This window comes from Pomacea canaliculata, linkage group LG8 (genome assembly GCF_003073045.1).
Source record: "Pomacea canaliculata isolate SZHN2017 linkage group LG8, ASM307304v1, whole genome shotgun sequence".
Lineage (NCBI taxonomy): Eukaryota > Metazoa > Mollusca > Gastropoda > Architaenioglossa > Ampullariidae > Pomacea > Pomacea canaliculata.
In genome coordinates, this window is record NC_037597.1 from 19,272,218 (window position 1) to 19,289,521 (window position 17,304).

At 38.6% G+C, this 17,304-nt stretch overlaps 3 protein-coding genes across 3 annotated transcripts; 1 reads left to right on the plus strand and 2 right to left on the minus strand.

Annotated features, from left to right (window-relative positions):
• Positions 1-816: 816 nt before the first annotated feature.
• LOC112570255 (vesicle transport through interaction with t-SNAREs homolog 1B-like) lies at positions 817-5,816 on the minus strand. Its single transcript, XM_025248632.1, has 7 exons — positions 5,696-5,816; positions 4,965-5,023; positions 4,576-4,686; positions 3,864-3,923; positions 2,998-3,171; positions 2,495-2,556; positions 817-1,795 (listed from the first exon to the last, which is right to left on the minus strand). Exons 1-7 carry the CDS (start codon positions 5,790-5,792, stop codon positions 1,705-1,707), a joined length of 654 nt encoding a protein of 217 aa, XP_025104417.1. The 5' UTR covers positions 5,793-5,816; the 3' UTR covers positions 817-1,704.
• Positions 5,817-6,033: 217 nt separating this feature from the next.
• LOC112570763 (galactosylgalactosylxylosylprotein 3-beta-glucuronosyltransferase 3-like) lies at positions 6,034-12,931 on the plus strand. Its single transcript, XM_025249365.1, has 8 exons — positions 6,034-6,192; positions 6,670-6,811; positions 7,670-7,822; positions 8,214-8,434; positions 9,101-9,268; positions 10,733-10,819; positions 11,214-11,420; positions 11,750-12,931. Exons 2-8 carry the CDS (start codon positions 6,724-6,726, stop codon positions 11,849-11,851), a joined length of 1,026 nt encoding a protein of 341 aa, XP_025105150.1. The 5' UTR covers positions 6,034-6,192; positions 6,670-6,723; the 3' UTR covers positions 11,852-12,931.
• A 405-nt stretch (positions 12,932-13,336) lies between these two features.
• Positions 13,337-17,102, minus strand: LOC112570762 (2,3-dihydroxybenzoate-AMP ligase-like). The gene is made up of 3 exons (XM_025249364.1): positions 16,914-17,102; positions 15,174-15,488; positions 13,337-14,981 (listed from the first exon to the last, which is right to left on the minus strand). The coding sequence occupies exons 2-3, from the start codon at positions 15,483-15,485 to the stop codon at positions 13,623-13,625; spliced, it is 1,671 nt and encodes a 556-aa protein (XP_025105149.1). The 5' UTR covers positions 15,486-15,488; positions 16,914-17,102; the 3' UTR covers positions 13,337-13,622.
• Positions 17,103-17,304: the final 202 nt, after the last annotated feature.

Consider the following 17,304-nt stretch of genomic DNA (forward strand, 5'->3'; position numbering starts at 1 on the left):
CTGCGACTGTTCTGGACTGTTTTCCTGAGTCTGTACTGCATTGTTGTGTTCATCATCTGTCTCCAAGCCATATCTACGCCATCAAATTTTGTGTTTGCTGATTTAAATCATCACTACACTGCAGGTGTTCAACACTTTCTGCTCTACCCACGGTCCATTTTCCTTGCAACATTCACTGCTTTAGATACCGAATCTATGTGAGTTGACAAGTGCGGACTTGATTCTCTCATTTCTTGTTTACAACCCTGCCTCCTGCTTCGAGCAATTCACTGCCACTGTGTTGATGTGACCTCCATGACAGTCAATTGTCATTAAATTTTTCAAAACTGACTCCCAGGTTTTGGCCGGGTTGTCACAGGTGGGGGAAACGCGTTCCATGATATTATGATATAGGTGGTCCTTGTTATCCTGTCGTAACTTGGCGCAGTGGAGAAACACCCTTCCCCTCCCTCAGCACTGACGTTGCCCCATGCTATCCTTTTGTAACTTAGTTTGAGGATACTGCTCCCAAAACAATTCCTGAAAACTCTTTTTATGTTTAGTTGCTTTACATAGTTTACTTTTCCGTTCAGGCATTTTCTGTACCGATTTATCATAATTTTTCTGCTTCAAATAAATCAGTGCCCTTAGCCATACCTACATGGTGTTCTGGTTTATGGAATAACATTTCATGCAGAAGACTGCCAATCATTTTTATAGCAATTTTCATGGGTTTTCTTCAGTGGTAAGTTTGTGCATATTTACAAAGCTGAATAGTGAACACATTGCATTGGTCATACATGCTCAATTAAAAAAACACAACAAATGACTTTGAAATGATTTTACAATAAATATATTTGTACATGCTGACAAAAATAAATCTTCAGTTCTTGCTATCAGGTTGCAACTTCATATTGTTGTTATTCATTCATCCATGAAAAACTTGTTTCTCATGGCCCGCATATACACAGGCTTACACATAAACGAATGCATGCACACACACATACACACATGCATGCACCATCACAGATTGTTGAGAAGCACACAGATTAAAACTACAAGTCACAAGTAACACTTTTCCATAATGGAATGTTACAGACACATCACAACTACAGCCATTGTGGAATATTGCAAACATAAATTGCAACTACTGCATCTATATATATAAAGTTACACTTACACACAAATTACCTTTCCCTTGATAAACTAACCAGAAACAGACCAAGCTTAGGTAATTTAATTATTTTTAATTTCTAAAAGTTCAGTTTCACTAGCACTCAAATTTGAGCAAAAGTTGTGTCCTCTAACAAAGGGCACATAGTAATGACAGTGAAACATCCCAATATTTACCAAAATGTCAAAAACAAAACTGTGAAATACTGTCTAACAACTTGTTGAGGCAATGATGATATTGCGACACTGGTATGCTTTCTAGGTTTGGAAAAAAAAACCCAGCAAACTGCTGTAAATCAACTTATTAGCTGACTTCTTTTTCTAATTCATTCTAACTCAATACCAACATATTGACACAACTCAACTGTAACTATGAAGACGTTCACATTCGCAGGTGAAAGATCTAAAAGGCAATAAGGAATCCTATTCCAAGAGATTTTACTTCCACTAGGAATTTTTGTTTGCTACCATTATGGCTGAGAAGCAAGTCTGTGACAAGAGTCCACTTTGCAGTTTTGTATCATGGCTTCACCAGAGTTTGATGCGAGTCTTTCAAGAGAAGAACTTCCAGTAAACCAGTCCACCCAGAATTGCAAGCTCCACCAGAATAATCACTGCCAGGATCAGCTTGTTAGTCATAACCCTGTCACACAGAAAGTTAAAAAAAATGCTTATGCCTCTTCCACCATTTCTTCACTTAATAACTTCGAACATGTTTTTGCCACACTAAAATCCATCCCACAAAATACCTGTACATGAGTCCTTAAAGAAGTTTGAAAAAAACAGTGTTCATACTGAGAAATGAATGCTAGGAAACTAGCTTATTGCACAAAGAACAGCTTGAATCATGTTGTATAAAGCTGCTCAAAAGTTACTGATGACCTACAGTGACTTCCAAGCAAACACTGTGATAATATGCATGTCCTATTGGGAGAGTTCCATTTGCTGATTCTGCATGCCTGCAAACAGGACCAACAGAATGAGGTTGTCCTTTGTCATTCTGGCTCTGTGACTTTTGAAATCTACTGTACTTCAATGAATTGTGACATAATAATAGGAAATGCAAAAATCTGTAAAGTGCATTCTCACATTCTTAAGGAGCATGCAGGTCTGAGTTGTAATTGTATTAAGGTCTGATGTGGCAGATATGTATTATGGTTATTTTCATTATTGCTGATTCTAGCCTTTGGTTCCTTATAGACCTGTTACTATATGCCCTCTGGAATAATAAAGTAGTATCTTATCTTCAGGCATTTCCCACCATTTTCTTATAGTTTACCTTAATACATAAACTTTTTTTTGGGGCAACATGCTCTAGTCTTTCAATTCTACTGCTGCTCACCTTCTTGCCATAGTTTTCAAAATAACTCGACTTCGACTCAAATTTGAATCAGTTTCCACCAGCTACAACACAAATTAAAAAAAATTACTTAAAGGATGCGTGGAGATTACGCATCATTAAACTGTATGTGATTTGGATTTCCATAAGAAATATAGATATTTCTTTTACATAACTCTTTTTATCATTTCAAGTTTCTGTCACAAACAAGAACTTCCAATTTTTCTCACTGGTCACTAGAATGTCCATGATATAGTCTTCACATATTTGAAAAAAGGGCTGTAACTGTGACTATGAATTTTAAAGAAGTTGTACATATCTTGGATTTTTTTCTAGATGCAGCCAATCCCATCATTCTTGGGTGACACTTTAAATTAATTTTAAACTTACCATTCATCGACAGTTTGACAGGATCTGAAACATGACAGCACAACTATTGCAGCCAGTTTTATTAATCATTTTTATCACTTGTTTTTAAGATCCTAATGTTTGCCATAAATGCCAACCTTGTCTTTAGTTCTCAGAAGTGTCTCCCTCTGCTGGCCAAGCTCGTCAATAATTTCTGTAGCAATCTCATCTGTTTCTGCAGCAATCTGATGGGACCGAGCTATGCTTTCTGATGTACGCTGCAAAGACTGGTGCCCTTGCAACAGCTTACCTCGATTTGATGCATCCAGCTTCTAAAACACAAAAAACCCCAGAAAATTATACATCTATTATTGAACATGAATATTTTTAATAAATCGTATAAGAGCCACTCAAGAGTGATGTCCAGCTCTAAAACGCTAGACTGTGTGTATAGAGCATTGATTGTTTCTGTTATCTGCCAATTTAATATACGTGAAAGAAAATGAGTAATTAGTGCAGCAATCTAAATGATCAGATAAATTTAAATGGACATTCTGATTCCTTTAATTGATTTCTGACCATAAATGATGTCTCCTCAAGACATTCTACCATATAACCTTTGAGTAATGCTAGACAAAACAGAGAAAATAAGAAATTTTTATGTTGCCAGTGCACCTATGGCATAAACATTTTGAATGAGTAACCAGCTTATATGTGATTCCCAAATGCTTCCATACAATATGAACATGCCCATAGTCAGTTGCATCCTCATAATGAGCATAACATTAAAAAAAATAAACTGAAATTAAAAAATTAGCAGTTCATTATTGTAATTTCATTTCTACCACTCATATTGTTTATGTTTACTTTCAGAGTATGGAACTAATGTTGTGGTTGGGTACTATACAAATAAACATTTATTATCATTCACCCCAAGCCCTCTCCCTCACTAAACACACTCACATACAGTGGAAACAAAAATTTATAAGGAATAATTTGCTAATATAAATATCATTTTCTATACCTCTTCTCTGTTAAATCCATAGTTGTCAGCACCTCTCAAACCTGATGCACCTTCACGCTTCTGTCAATAAGTAACAAAATCATTTTAACATCTTCTAATTGAAAAAGTTATATTTTGAATTCAGATTAAGAGTTTGTATGACTTTATTATTCTTAACATATATGACACTACTGACCCCTCCAAATCAAGAATCTACTGTCATTTACAATATTTCTTCCTGTCTGTTTTGCAAAAGTTGCATACACAGTTCTGTGTGTGTATGCATGTGTACACCTAGACTCATGATGTTAATGTGAAATACCTCTAGGCAAGTAGGCTATGAGGATCTTTACATTTTTAAACATGAAGCAGCTGGAGGTTTAGCTTTCACCCCCTTGAGTATGCAGCCTGCTATTCATTTAACCAGTAACTTCTTCATGTGAATGTCAGCATATGAAAACAAGGTACTGAAAAGCAGTCTGTGCAGTAAACATTTCTTCTCTTTTCTATTTTACAACCATCTATTTTTGCAACACTAGCTCTGACTGGTGACAATTGCTCACCCTCTGCTAAATATTCTTGTGTGAAGACAAATACTATGACACACTTTTCTTTGAAGGGAAAAAGTAAACAAAAAAAAAAAAAAATCAGGAGAATGTTATTTTTAAAAAAATATTGTTTCATAATACATCTTATAAAATAAAAAATGAAACAACAGAAATATATTCCTTACCACACTGCGCGAAATCTGCTCTATATCTGACTGGTATTGGCGAAGTTTACCCATCAGGTGTGTTCGATAGTTTACTGGAGCAACTTTTGCCTCAGTTTCCATTTCTTGAAGCTTTGGATTTAAAAAAAAGCAACAAATTTTTACTAAAATCAGACTATGTTTAAGACTAATAATGAGAACAGATTTTTGTAATTAACTTAAACAGTTTTAAATATAGTAATTATTTAAAATATTTTGGTTACTTCCAACACTGTTCTACTTCCTGCAAATGTTCCAGCCTATGTAGAAATTAATGATGTTTGTAGGTCAGTATAGTGGTGGGGTTGGAGAAAATGGTGGTGATGGTGTCCAATATGAAGATTAGATTTTGCTAATTTGTCAAAACTTACAAGAAGAGCAGCCTCTTCAAGCCTTCTCTCAATTTGCCGCACAGCATTTTTCTTCTCTTCTGCAAATTGCAGGGCAATCAATTAAAATAAAACCTTGCTAGATTATTGCAAAGTTTATAAATAGGCACATTTATTTTAAAAAGCACACGTACAATGCAGCTAGTAACTGCAGTGGGTAACGGGATGATGTCATAATGCCAAATCATCTTTTCAAAGCTCAATACCGACTCAATCAGAGCAGACTTTGTTAAGTAGACTGCATTGCCCCACGACATTTAACTCCCCTAGTTGGGTAAGAAATGACCTATTTCCAATAATGTTAGAAATAGAATAAAAGATAAAATAAATTCTCTAGCGCTGTTACTACACAAATCATTACTTCTACTGATTTTGTTATATTATGTTCATAGGCGAAATTTTTCCAAACATTCAACTTCATGCATTGCGGCAAAAAAACAAACAAAAAACAAAAACAAAACAAAAATCTTCATTTGATGTTTTGTTGTAAGCACACCCATCAAACAGTCTATTTACTTAATTGAAACACCCTTCATAATAAGTAACGCCTGTCAAATGATGCACCGCAAGATTCACCAAAACAAGATTTATTCACTCTGGAAACAGCGATTCTTTATAAAGAAACAAATCCCCAAAAAAGTAGCAATTTTCAACAAAACATTTACATAAAGGTAATAAAATGCCTTGCATTGATGTACAAGCTATTTTCTTACCTCCAGTGTACCCAGTCAATTTTTCTTCCTTTGATTTAATATCTTTTAGCACTGAACGAAGATCATCTTCGATGGACTCGAACTTCTCGGAAGACATTTTGGCTCAGATGATCATGTGACAAGGGTATCTTTTTTTAAAAATTATTATTATTTATTTTTTATTTCGCTTTCATAGTTGAATGGCAAGTAGAAGAGTGTAAATAGCTTGAATTTTACGAGTTAAAATTTTGTAATATCTATTTTGATTGTTTTTAATTTTCAGTGAAATTTTATGTGGACAGCATTTCGTTCTGAATCTGGATTTTTGTTGGGTTTGGTTTTGAAATCAAATTACTTCCCCTTTGTACACGTTTATAGTGGCAACATCAGAAACTTTGTGAAACGCCCGTCTTTGACACTGCAGCGGTTTTTGCTGTTGTTTTATCAGCTGTGTTGTGCCGTCAAGGCAAACGTCACTGAATGTCAATCAAACATTTAATCAAGCGCTAAATCAATAAGTAAGCGTTGTTAAAATTTTAGTGAACGTGAATCGCAAACTCAAGTTTATGACAGTTGCTTGATCGTAGACGATTTGGGTAGATTACATTTGACTAGGCAAATTTTTAACTCATGCCTGACGCGTTTCTGCATTAGAAACGAGATAAATATTCATGGAAAAAATAAGCAAAAAATAATCGCAGTATACTAAGTAACATAACTAACATTTTTTAAAACCATTTGTGTTCTGCAAATTTTTTTTTTTACACAATTTTCAATACATATAGAGAATCTTAATGGATTTATTTTTTAATTTGCAAGCCACCCATTCGTTAAATGATGCATTTAAGACAGCTTGAAAAAGAAGATTAATTAAAAGAAAACAACCCTTACATTTTCAAAGGTTTTCGTGATGATTTTGAGCACGTTGAATTTCATTTATCACTGGTTGGACATGAATCGTGACCTATTTTTTTGTGTGGAATATTTGTTTTCAGATGAATATCAAATTATGAAGAGAACATGGGAAACAAAGTTAACATGAGCAAGAAATGAAGACATTTATCAAACCTCAGCGTTTTGTGTATCTGTACATTGCAATAATCACATGTGCTGCTTTCCTGCTGGCTTTAAACTATGGTAGGAATCAAACTTTACTTAAATATAAAAATTAAGTGTAGTAAGGCAGTATTGTATTATATGCAGGTTTACATTAACTGACAGTGAAGAATAACATGAGGAAGACATTGTATATATTTGGTTGGTATTTGAAATAAAGACATTGATACTCAAGTTTAATGTAGAGTGCATCACTAGATCCTAATTTCCCCCAAACTAAGCAAATGATCCCCATATGTTTGGGAGATACCATTAGATGTTGAAATTTTCATCTATATCCAGAAAAATGTAAAATCTACAATTTCATGTAATGATATTCAGGGCTTCTGCTAAGGCTAAATTCTTTGGGGTCCCAGGGACCCCTTCAGATTTTTAAGGGGTCCCTGTTCTTCGCCCAAATTTGGAGGGGACCCCCATTGACAAAAATTGAAGCGGTCCTCCGAACTTTTAATGCGTACTGTACGCAATTTTTTGCGTAAGCAGAAGCCCTGATATTTGATTATGGATACACATAATTAACATATGCCTCTAGTTCTCTCAATCTGTAGCGTTGACAATATCTGAAGTTAACTTTATGTTGTATGCATGTTTTTTTCTGAGGTCATAGCCTTCAGACAAATTTTGCAAATTAAAATGGGTTGTTTGGCCAGATGTAAAAATGTAACCCATATATTTGGAAGAAAAATCTTTCTGGAAAGTTAAATTATGCCATACTATTTAGCATATTTTGGCTTAATCTTCACCTTAATTTTTGGGAGATTTTTTTGAAGTGAGCATTGGCTACAGTTAAACCTTAAGGCTAATTTTGTGAAGTAGCAAATTAAGAAAGCTTGCACTTACAATCTTACAAATCATTTTTTTTCCCTATTTTGGAACTAGCTGCCTGGTGTAAGGATGAAGAATCTGAAGCCCAGCAAGACTTAATTGAGTCATATCGTGTTCGATTAAAGGCAGCAGAAATTACAATTAATGATTTGACCATCAAATTGTATAGTCGTCCAGAGAACACCACTTTGCAGCAGCCTCGCAGTGGTTAGTTATTGCTTTGCATTATCAGTTTTGTAATTTTTTTTCTACAGCAACATTATTAAAAGTGACAGAATTTTGACTTTTGTTTTATTTCTGTAGTCATCATTATAATTTTACTCTCTCTTCAACATAATAACTTTGTCTACTGTATGTTATTGTAAGTTATATACTTGATCTGCTATCCACATAATGATTTACTATAATAGTGTGTAAAATGATTAAAGTTTGTGGCTCTGCAGCTGTCTTAATAATTAAACAAATTTGTACAGTTTATATTATTTCACATTTTTCTTGCACATTATCAGTATTTGCTGGGAAAAAAATATTTTTTCATTTTCTAGAGATATTTATCATGTACAGACCTCATCATGATTTATAATATTTGTTTTTTCAGCCTTCATTAAAGGTATTCCTGTGATTTACCTCATAACTCCAACACATTCCCGATCAGAACAAAAGGCAGATCTTGTTCGTTTAAGTCACACACTTCTTCATGTGCCTAACATTCACTGGGTAATTGTTGAAGACACAGCAGTGAAAACTAGACTTGTCACCAACTTCCTGAGGACTTGTGGCCTGAACTACACACATCTGAATGTAGCAACACCACCAGAGGTAAAAAAAAAAAGACATCTAGAAAAGAGAATATAAAATGGGAGTTTACAATATTATGACCATTTATTGCCATTTCAATCTTACAGTTTGAAGGAAATGTAGACTGCCTTTCTAGGAAACACTGCATTTAATAGATTCAATATATTTTAGTAAACTTTTTACTAGGAAAATGAAATTTTGCCTCATAGGTATTTCATTCTAGTTGTATGATTTTGTTTTGCAATATCAAATTTTCATGTCATACAATGCTGTCACTCTTTATTAGTTTTTTGTGCACAACAAGCATTGTAAATGTAGACTTGCACACAGAATTTAGCAGCTAGACATAGATTAAAATTTTTAGTTGTTGAAGAAGTTGTGTGGATATGTGTTGAAAGATCCATTGATCATTACTCTTTATTTTGAATAGGAAGGTTTTCCTTCTATTGATTTAAAACGTATTGGGTAGCACAACACATTTAGATGTAATGACTAGATGTGTATGGATTTAGACATTAAGAGGTACTTAACAGTTAGGTGGATAATGTAAATGTGCTTATTTTTCACTAGGTTGGTAGACATCCTCTTCAAAAATAGGATTTTTCCATTATGAGCAGAGTTAAAAGCTAAATACTTAAATAATTGACGTGAATAAGTGTTAGTTGTATGTACCTATTCCAAAACTAGGTGAAGATGAAATCCACAGACCCCAACTGGCTCAAGCCTCGTGGAGTACTTCAGAGAAACGCTGGTCTTGAGTGGATTAGAAGCACATCAAAAAGAAAAAAACTGGAGCCAGCTGTTGTGTATTTTGCGGATGATGACAACACATACAGCTTGCAGATATTTGAAGAGGTGAAGTTTTTATTTATAGTATAGGCCATCTTTAAGCTTAATCTGCCCACTTTCCTTTAATGATTTTTTTTTTACCTCATACATTTTGGGTGTGTGAAGGAGGGAGGAGAGAGTTTCTGTAAGTTGGGGTGTATAGGATGGGCAGAGATTACGGCAGTTCCTGCATTATTGGTCCCCATCTCCCACCTAAATCTCATCAGTACCCTGAAGCAGCATGCGATAGCAGGTACACTTTCTTAAACAGGTGGGCCAATCCTGGTGAGGGTAGCTGGCAGGTCCTGAACCCCCCAGTGAACAAACTCAGGGTCTGTCTGGTATTCAGCCAGAAGACTGAAAGGTACTGGTCCAGCACACAGGAAGGCCATCCCAGCAGTGTATTGTGAAGTGCACCAAGGGACATCCACTGCATCGTTGCCTGTCTCCAGCCTTTTGATTGGAACAAGAGTGTGGGGCTGATGACATGCACCTCTCCCTCACTATAATTCCCATGCAAGTCAAAGCTTTGTGGCAGTAGGGGAGCCGTGAACCAATTAATGAAAATACACTGAAGCTGCAGTCACAAACCTGCACAGGAGCAGATCAGGGCATAAGGTCACTCTTGGTTACTGGACTGAAACAGCAGTGGAACTCAGCAGCCCCTGAGTAACTGAACATCCTTGTTTAGGATTGTTCTGCTCACCTCCATAGTCTGAGTAAGGGGATAAAGAAAGAGCTGTGTACATAGCCTGCTTCCTTCTCCCTGGCCAGCATGCTACAAATGGTGATGATCCCCAACAGTGGTCAAAACAAAAAGACAAAGAACAGGGTAACAACACTTACCCTTGGTCATGGAATGTTCAAGTGCTAGATGGGCTTGACATCTCATCTGTTTGTCTGACATTCACCTGCTGAAACAGCTGCTCAATAGAGAGCTGTGCCAGGGCAAACTTACAATTGAAGGGTAAAAAAATGTGCTAGAAATTAAACTCAAAGGCGCCCTCAAAGATCGTGGCATCAGTACTGCCAACTGGGAGGCCCTTATCCTCACTTGCCCATACCAACACAGCATCCTCACCCAGGGTGCCCATGGAGCTGAATCCAGATGTGTCATGGCAGCAACACACACAACAGGCTGGGCCAGAATATCTATCTCTGCTCCTCGCATATGCTCCACGTGGTAGAATCTTTAGCCACCTCCAAACCCATTACTATCAACACTAAACCATGAAAATTTTTTTATTTCATTTATTTATTTTTTTTTTTGCAAAGTCATGGTCATCATTGGTCTCTGATTGATGAGCAACTGAAAGTGAGAGAGGAAACATACATGTTTGTGACTCACCTGATTTATTCTTATTCATATGTGTAGTTTGTAGTTTTATGCTTGGATGCTCATCTTCATCTTCCAAGGTTCTATGCTGTACTTTTGCAAGAAGTGACATAAGTGAAACAATGTATCTTTTAGTTTCATTATTTGTGTTCCAGATGCGTTGGACAAAAAAGGTATCAGTATGGCCTGTTGGCTTAGTTGGAGCACTGCGATATGAAAGTCCCATTGTTGTTAAGGGACAAGTAAGTAGCAAATGGCCAGATCATCAAAACAATTTTGATAAACTGCATGTTGTACTTCTTTACAAATAACGAAAATCACATGGATTAAACTTTTTCCTTTAATACCTAAACTGACGCAAAGGGCGCAGAATAAAACATACTTTTCTAAGGTATGTTTCTGAATGAACATTGATCATGAGTCTCATACAGGAGAGAATAGCCACCTACAAAGTCTATATGCCTCAGTATCTTTAATATTGTGTACCTGAACCGCTATGGAGGGGGGATTTTGAAGAAGTAGTATTATCTCAGCGCTGTAAGTAATATATTCACCAGTCATTATTTTAACTACAAGAGTGTTGAAGGGTGTGTTTGCATAGTGCATGTCCACAGCATGTTTTGTGTGTCATGGCAGGTAACAGGGTGGCTGACATACTGGAGGCCTCAGAGGCCTTTTGCAATGGACATGGCAGGGTTTGCAGTCAATCTGAGATTAATTTTGTCACACCCATCAGCACAGTTTTCAATTACTGCTCCACGTGGCTACCAAGAATCTAGTCTTCTATCTGGCCTTGGGATCTCACTGATAGACCTTGAGCCCAAAGCTGAAAACTGTACAAAGGTATGAGAGATTGCTTTTTGTTTTGTAAGTCTGATTTTCCCATAGTTCCCTCATCTTCTTGAGTTATGTTTATTTCAGCTTTTCAGACATTAACCCTTAGAGTATGACAAGCCTTTACTGGGGATTTCATTACTTTTATTGCAAAGTTCAAGGTTTCTACTTTCCAAAAATATATAGGTTTCTTGGTTTACCCAAGAGCAGCAATAATAAAAAAACAAACATCCTTCAATATCATCTTCGGTCTTCAGTTATTAGCCAATCTTTGTAATAATTATACTTTTATGCAGTGATAGAGGGTTATGATAATATGAGTTTTGAAATGTTTTCAGGTACTAGTGTGGCATACAAGAACAGAAAAGACAAGACTTAAAAATGAAGAAAAAATGAGACAGCAATTTGGCAAAGGAACAGATCTTGATATAGAGGTTTAACATTCTGAGCTTAAATGCTGTTATATTAATTTATACTGCATGTTGCCTTGTGGTCAATGGTTTATAAATCTTTCCAGCTAGTAAAGAAGCAAGTTTGTGTTTTCATGTGTGGATGCGAATGAGATGGCATGTATACATGTGCAGAATGATTTAGAGAGAATGAATGTGTAAATTTTATTGGTAATATAGGAAACATTTGACTTGTCAACAGTGGGGAAAATAATGTTCTTGTTCTCTTTGTGATTAAAGTTGACATTTTTCGCATCATTCAAAAAGTGTAAATGATTTTACAGATTCACAGGGTTTGCCATTGATCTTGTGTTGAGATGTTAACACACCTTTCATTGAAATGTAAAATTGCTGTTGTTGATCTTTGTTTTCTGCTTCACTGGTATATTTCCAGTCCATTTCCTGTCTTCCCTTTTTCTCATTCTGTGATGATTTTAACCACCCTTTCCCATCTCACAGGTAAACATTGTTGGGAATGCTTTGAAGCAAAAAGTTGTCAATGTGACCTCTACTAACATTTTCCCTTTGGATTTCCTATTTCTTTCTTCCTTTGTTTATGCTGAATAAAGATTATATTTTGCATGATTTTCAAGCAGTGATTTTGAAACTGTATTGAATTTTTGAAAAGATTGCTGTGTCCTAAAGAGTCTCATAAAATTCATAGAACATATTTATGCATTATATATAAACTTGAATGTAAAAGTGCACTCATTTCTATTTTCACGTGCATGTTTACATTTATAGGTGTTTATAAATAGGGATTTTAGTAACTCTTGATTAGTAATTAGTAACTTGATAGCTCTGGTATGGATTTTTAAAATACTTGCAGGGTTCCTTCCTATTTTAATATTGACATTGGGTCTAGGCAACTGCAAAAAACAAGATAACAGAGATCTTTATATTTGTTGCTAGAAAAACTACTGCAACCACATTTTTTGTTATTGTCACTGTACTTAATGTTGTGACCGGCTATTTGAGTTTATCACCAGTTTCTACTATAACTACTGGTCATTTGTTTGGGCTGTACTCAGTGTTTGAGCCATCTATGCAATATTGAATTTTGGTTTTGTATATAACTTTGGTTTTGTGATCCCTTTGTTTAACAGGTCTTGTCCTTGGGTCACTCATAAAATCATCGCCATTACGCATCAAAGTAGACAATTAATTATATTATAGACAAATTAATTTAACTTCCTTTTTCATCAATAGGGAAGTGAGAGTCAAAGGACGGTATATCCAGGACAAAATAATGGATGATCAAGTATTAAAGCAGCCAACACAGGTTGGATTTATGTGGGTGGTTTCGTACACAAGAGCTGGGGAGGCAGTGTGGGTGGGGGGAGAGACTGTTTGATGCGCAGTGACGTGAGATCACGTGAACGACAACATTACTATTGTGTTGCTCTGTCTTGTCCATGTAGTTTTCAAACTACCGAACGCACTCACGCTTGAACAAATGGAGACAGGAATACAAACGCATGATCCAGTGGTTTCTGTTTACTGGTATAAATAACGTGTAAAGTCTCGCGACCCAGTACTTCAATATAAAATACGGGTGAGGGTGACCAGATTGAGTGGAAGCTTCTTCCCACAAAATTAACATTAATGTTGATTTGTTTGTATAAGTATCTGGTACATTCACAACCTTGTTGCATCAGCTATGATAGCACGAAGCACGACCTTCCTGACCAACCGATGTACGATTACCGCTACACAGCAGCCTCTAATTAATCTCATCATGTTTATAAACTCATGAAGACTTTTACGAGCTGTTTGGCACCATGCCCAGGCGTGTCGCTGCCAGCTCAGCCATGATTTTCCGGCTGATTTTACCGGTAGGCGTTAGGGCCAGCTTGTCCACGATGATATAATACTTGGGGGCCATGTGCTGCGCATCACCCTGTGTCGTCAGCAGCTGTGAGTCGGCGTAGTCCCTCAGTGTAGCGATAAAGTCGGAAGGCGGGGGATCCTCAGCCGGCACAATGCATGCGCAGATCTCGTGATGCAGCACCTGGTCCGGAACCGGCACGACGCAGACATCGGCCACGCCTGGTGCGCGGCACAGCAGCGTCTCCAGCCACCCCGGGTAGCATAGGTAGACGCCGCGGCTGATGGCATCCGATCGGCGACCTAGGTGAACGACTCTACCGTCGTCGGGGAGCTGGTACCCGACGTCGTCCGTGCGGAACCAGCCATCCGGCGTGAAGGAGCGTGCCGAGGCCTCTGGATTGTCGATGTAGCTTCCATACAGGGCCGGGCTGCGCGCCAGAACCTCGCCCGTCTGACCCATTGGCACGTCTTTCAGGTCCTCGTCGACGATGCGTAGGTCAACGCCAAAGGCTGGAGGGCCGGTCAGGCCGTCCACGTAGGACGACGACGACTCAGCCGTGACGCGTCCGGTGGCGATGACGCCGCACTCCGTTGTGCCATAGTTGATGTCGACGGCGTCGCAGAAGGCCCCAACGGCCGCTGCCACTACCGCCCGCTTCATAGGCTGCCCAGCCACATTGATACCGCGAAGTCGCCAGGCGCCAGCCCGCTGCCACAGGTTCTTCCGGTCCAGTATGGCGGCAACGTACATCGGAGTCAGGAAGGCGTAGACGCACTTCTCCTGCTGCACGCAGTGCCATATGGCCGCGGCCATGTCCTGCGGGAAGCCCGCGAAGCAGTCCACAAAGACCCGAGTCGAACCGCAGCCCAGATACCACAGGGGAAATCCCGCCGCCCAGCCCAGCAAGGAGCAGTTGATGAACCGCTCCCCGCTGCACAGCTGCGAGATTCGCTGCACTTGTCGCATGATGTGCAACAGGTTGCTGTGACGCTGCGGCGCCAGCTTGGAGAAGCCCGTAGACCCTGATGTCGCAAAGATGACTGCGATGTCTGACGCCTCTACCCTCGGCAGCGTCGTAACTGGCGCTGGTGGGACCGCCCTTAGCTGGGCTAGGAAATCGAGGTCGTTGTTCTGACTGCGCGTGCACACAATAATGTGACGAAGGTAGAGCAGCTCTGGGCACTGCACCTCACCTGCAGGGCTGCTGATGAACCGCCTTAGAATTTGCCAAGCCCCATGCTCAGCCTCTGGATTAAGCACCACAGCGTAGGCTTTAGTGCTATTGAGAGCCTGCAACAAACCATGCACCTGAGAGAGAAAGCTTTTTGGGGTGCTTTCAGCTGATCATGACTTTAACATTTCACCACCTGAGCTGACGCGGCAGAAATAAAAATAAGGAGGGAACAAAGAAAGAAAAGAATAAATAAAAATGAAACAAAATAAATGAATAAAAGAGGGTTGGGGGAACAATGCTTGTCATACTCGAACAAAATCTTCCCCGTCTGCTCGAAGGATTTGTCCATTCTGGGTAGTGGCTCCCACCAAGATCGTTCCAAAGTCCGCGACCAGCCGCTCCAGACTGTTGGGCAAGGACACGCAAATCACGTGACCCTTGCGCACGCCGCGCTCGTACAAACGTGACGCAAAACTGCGGGACAGGTCGTACACTTCTCGGCGCGTCAGGGCTCGTCGTTCGCCGCCGTCAGCACTCACAGTCACGAAGGCTTCTGTGTCACCATCCACTCCAGCCCAGTGGGCTAGGAGTTCAGGGACGGTCTCACCTGGCAGATCCATTACCTGTGCACAAAACAAAACCCAACACAATAATGCAGTTTCGTTTTAAATAATTACATATTAATTTTAAAAGTTCAATACAACTTTAGCTTTTTTTCCATTCTTGAACTGCATGGTCATGGTCTTAACACCAATAGTTTGGACGCTTATGCAAATGTTTTGAAAGCTGGACTCTTAAAAAAGCACTGGAACCCGTACAGTTGATAGATGGGGAAGGGGTTTCAAAGGAAGTTCAAGAACATGCGAAATTTAGAAAACAGATTGCTGCATGGATGACGGACGTGTATAGTGGTACCTGAGCATGAATGGGCAGCTTCACTAGATAACTCTCCTTACATAACGAATGGCATAGCAAGATAAAGTCTAGTCCAAGATTCTTTCCATATTATTTATTTTTAAAAAATCTTCTACAATACAGAGTAGTTTTCTTGGAGATATCAAACATTCTGGTCTGAAAGATGCCCTGATACGATTTAGGTTAGGCGTTTCAGATTTGTAACGCCATATAAGCTCCGCTTTTGTTATGCCGGAAATATGTATATAAATTGACCTTTTCGTCAGAATGAAGAAACCGAAATACTTTTACTATTTCCTCTATGTATTCTGATTTGCGAGAAAGCTACACCCCCGAAAAATATGAGACCTTCTCTGTTCAGATTCCAACTTATAGTATCTAGAACTGATATTTCTATGCTTTTAGCTGCATTTGTCTTCAAAGCATTGGACAGATTGGACAGATGTCCCTAGACTAGTATATGTCTGTGTTTTTGGTTTTTTTTTTTTACTTATATTTTAAGTAAATTTATCATATGCTACTTGATATATCTTCTGTAATTGTAAAAAAAGCACAGTAACTCTTTATAAAAATGTATATGTTGTCGTGTTGATGATAATCTAATTGCCTACTATACAATTTCTGTACGTACCTTTGATGGTTTTATGTTCCCTCCTGAAACGGGCCTACAGCCTATTTAATAGTGGTTTTGATTGTCCTTACATATTAAAAACTTAGAAAATGATATCACCCTCACACACACAGAGTCTCTAATCACTTTCTTCTACATTATATATATATGTAAGAAATTCTTTTTTGTGTACATTGCACGAGTAATTATGACACATAGCGCGTTTTCACATCACATGTTAAGTTCTCGTTGTTGACCTGAACAAGCACTCGATCGCATAAGTACGCCTGACAGGTCAAATATTGGTACTTCAACCCTTCACATGTAATGCAATGCATGGAAATAACAAGGTCCTTGTAACGCGATAACGCGACATCAGTCGCGGCAGAAACGCACATTGTTTTGAACGCTGCCCCCATTGATACCGTCAATCCTTCGGGTTCACGCGCACCGAGACCGACTCGCCGTACAAGTCGCAACAGTTGCGACAACTGCGGATATTTCGTCTTCTTTTGGAACTTACCTTGTCCTAGAAATGGCGAGGCTGATCCACGAGGAAAGATCTCCTGTAAGGACTGGTCTGTCGATATTCAAAACATGTCGTAATTCCTCATTACAGAGCCCGAGCAGCAGACACAGCTCCGTGACCTCCTGACACGTAACGTCACTAGTCACGTGACGGGCTGTGTTCAGCAGAGGCGTCTGTCGACGTTTAACCACAGCAGCGAAGGCATGTAGGAAATGCGGATCTGACGCTTCATCACCTGCGAATCTTTGTGATTTCATCTAACGGTGTAAATATGGAGTATTTGCGGAGGTTGGAAGGGAGATGGGAGAAGGTATAGGAAATGCACGCGATAAGCATATATATATATACCACGTACCGACAACATATAGGCATGCATGAGATAAAA

Bases quoted from the DNA above. Each gene is read 5' to 3' on its own strand.
- LOC112570255 (XM_025248632.1), bottom strand. From the start codon at position 5,792: ATGTCTTCCGAGAAGTTCGAGTCCATCGAAGATGATCTTCGTTCAGTG. The intron at 3,924-4,575 runs GTAAGGAATATA...ACTTATTGACAG, and splicing joins AGCAGATTTCGCGCAGTGTG to AAGCGTGAAGGTGCATCAGG. The intron at 3,172-3,863 runs GTATAGAAAATG...TTTGTGTTTTAG, and splicing joins ATGGATTTAACAGAGAAGAG to AAGCTGGATGCATCAAATCG.
- LOC112570762 (XM_025249364.1), bottom strand. From the start codon at position 15,485: ATGGATCTGCCAGGTGAGACCGTCCCTGAACTCCTAGCCCACTGGGCT. The intron at 14,982-15,173 runs GTATGACAAGCA...GGTTTGTTGCAG, and splicing joins ACGGGGAAGATTTTGTTCGA to GCTCTCAATAGCACTAAAGC.
- LOC112570763 (XM_025249365.1), top strand. From the start codon at position 6,724: ATGAAGACATTTATCAAACCTCAGCGTTTTGTGTATCTGTACATTGCA. The intron at 6,812-7,669 runs GTAGGAATCAAA...TTTTGGAACTAG, and splicing joins CCTGCTGGCTTTAAACTATG to CTGCCTGGTGTAAGGATGAA. The intron at 11,421-11,749 runs GTATGAGAGATT...AAATGTTTTCAG, and splicing joins AAGCTGAAAACTGTACAAAG to GTACTAGTGTGGCATACAAG.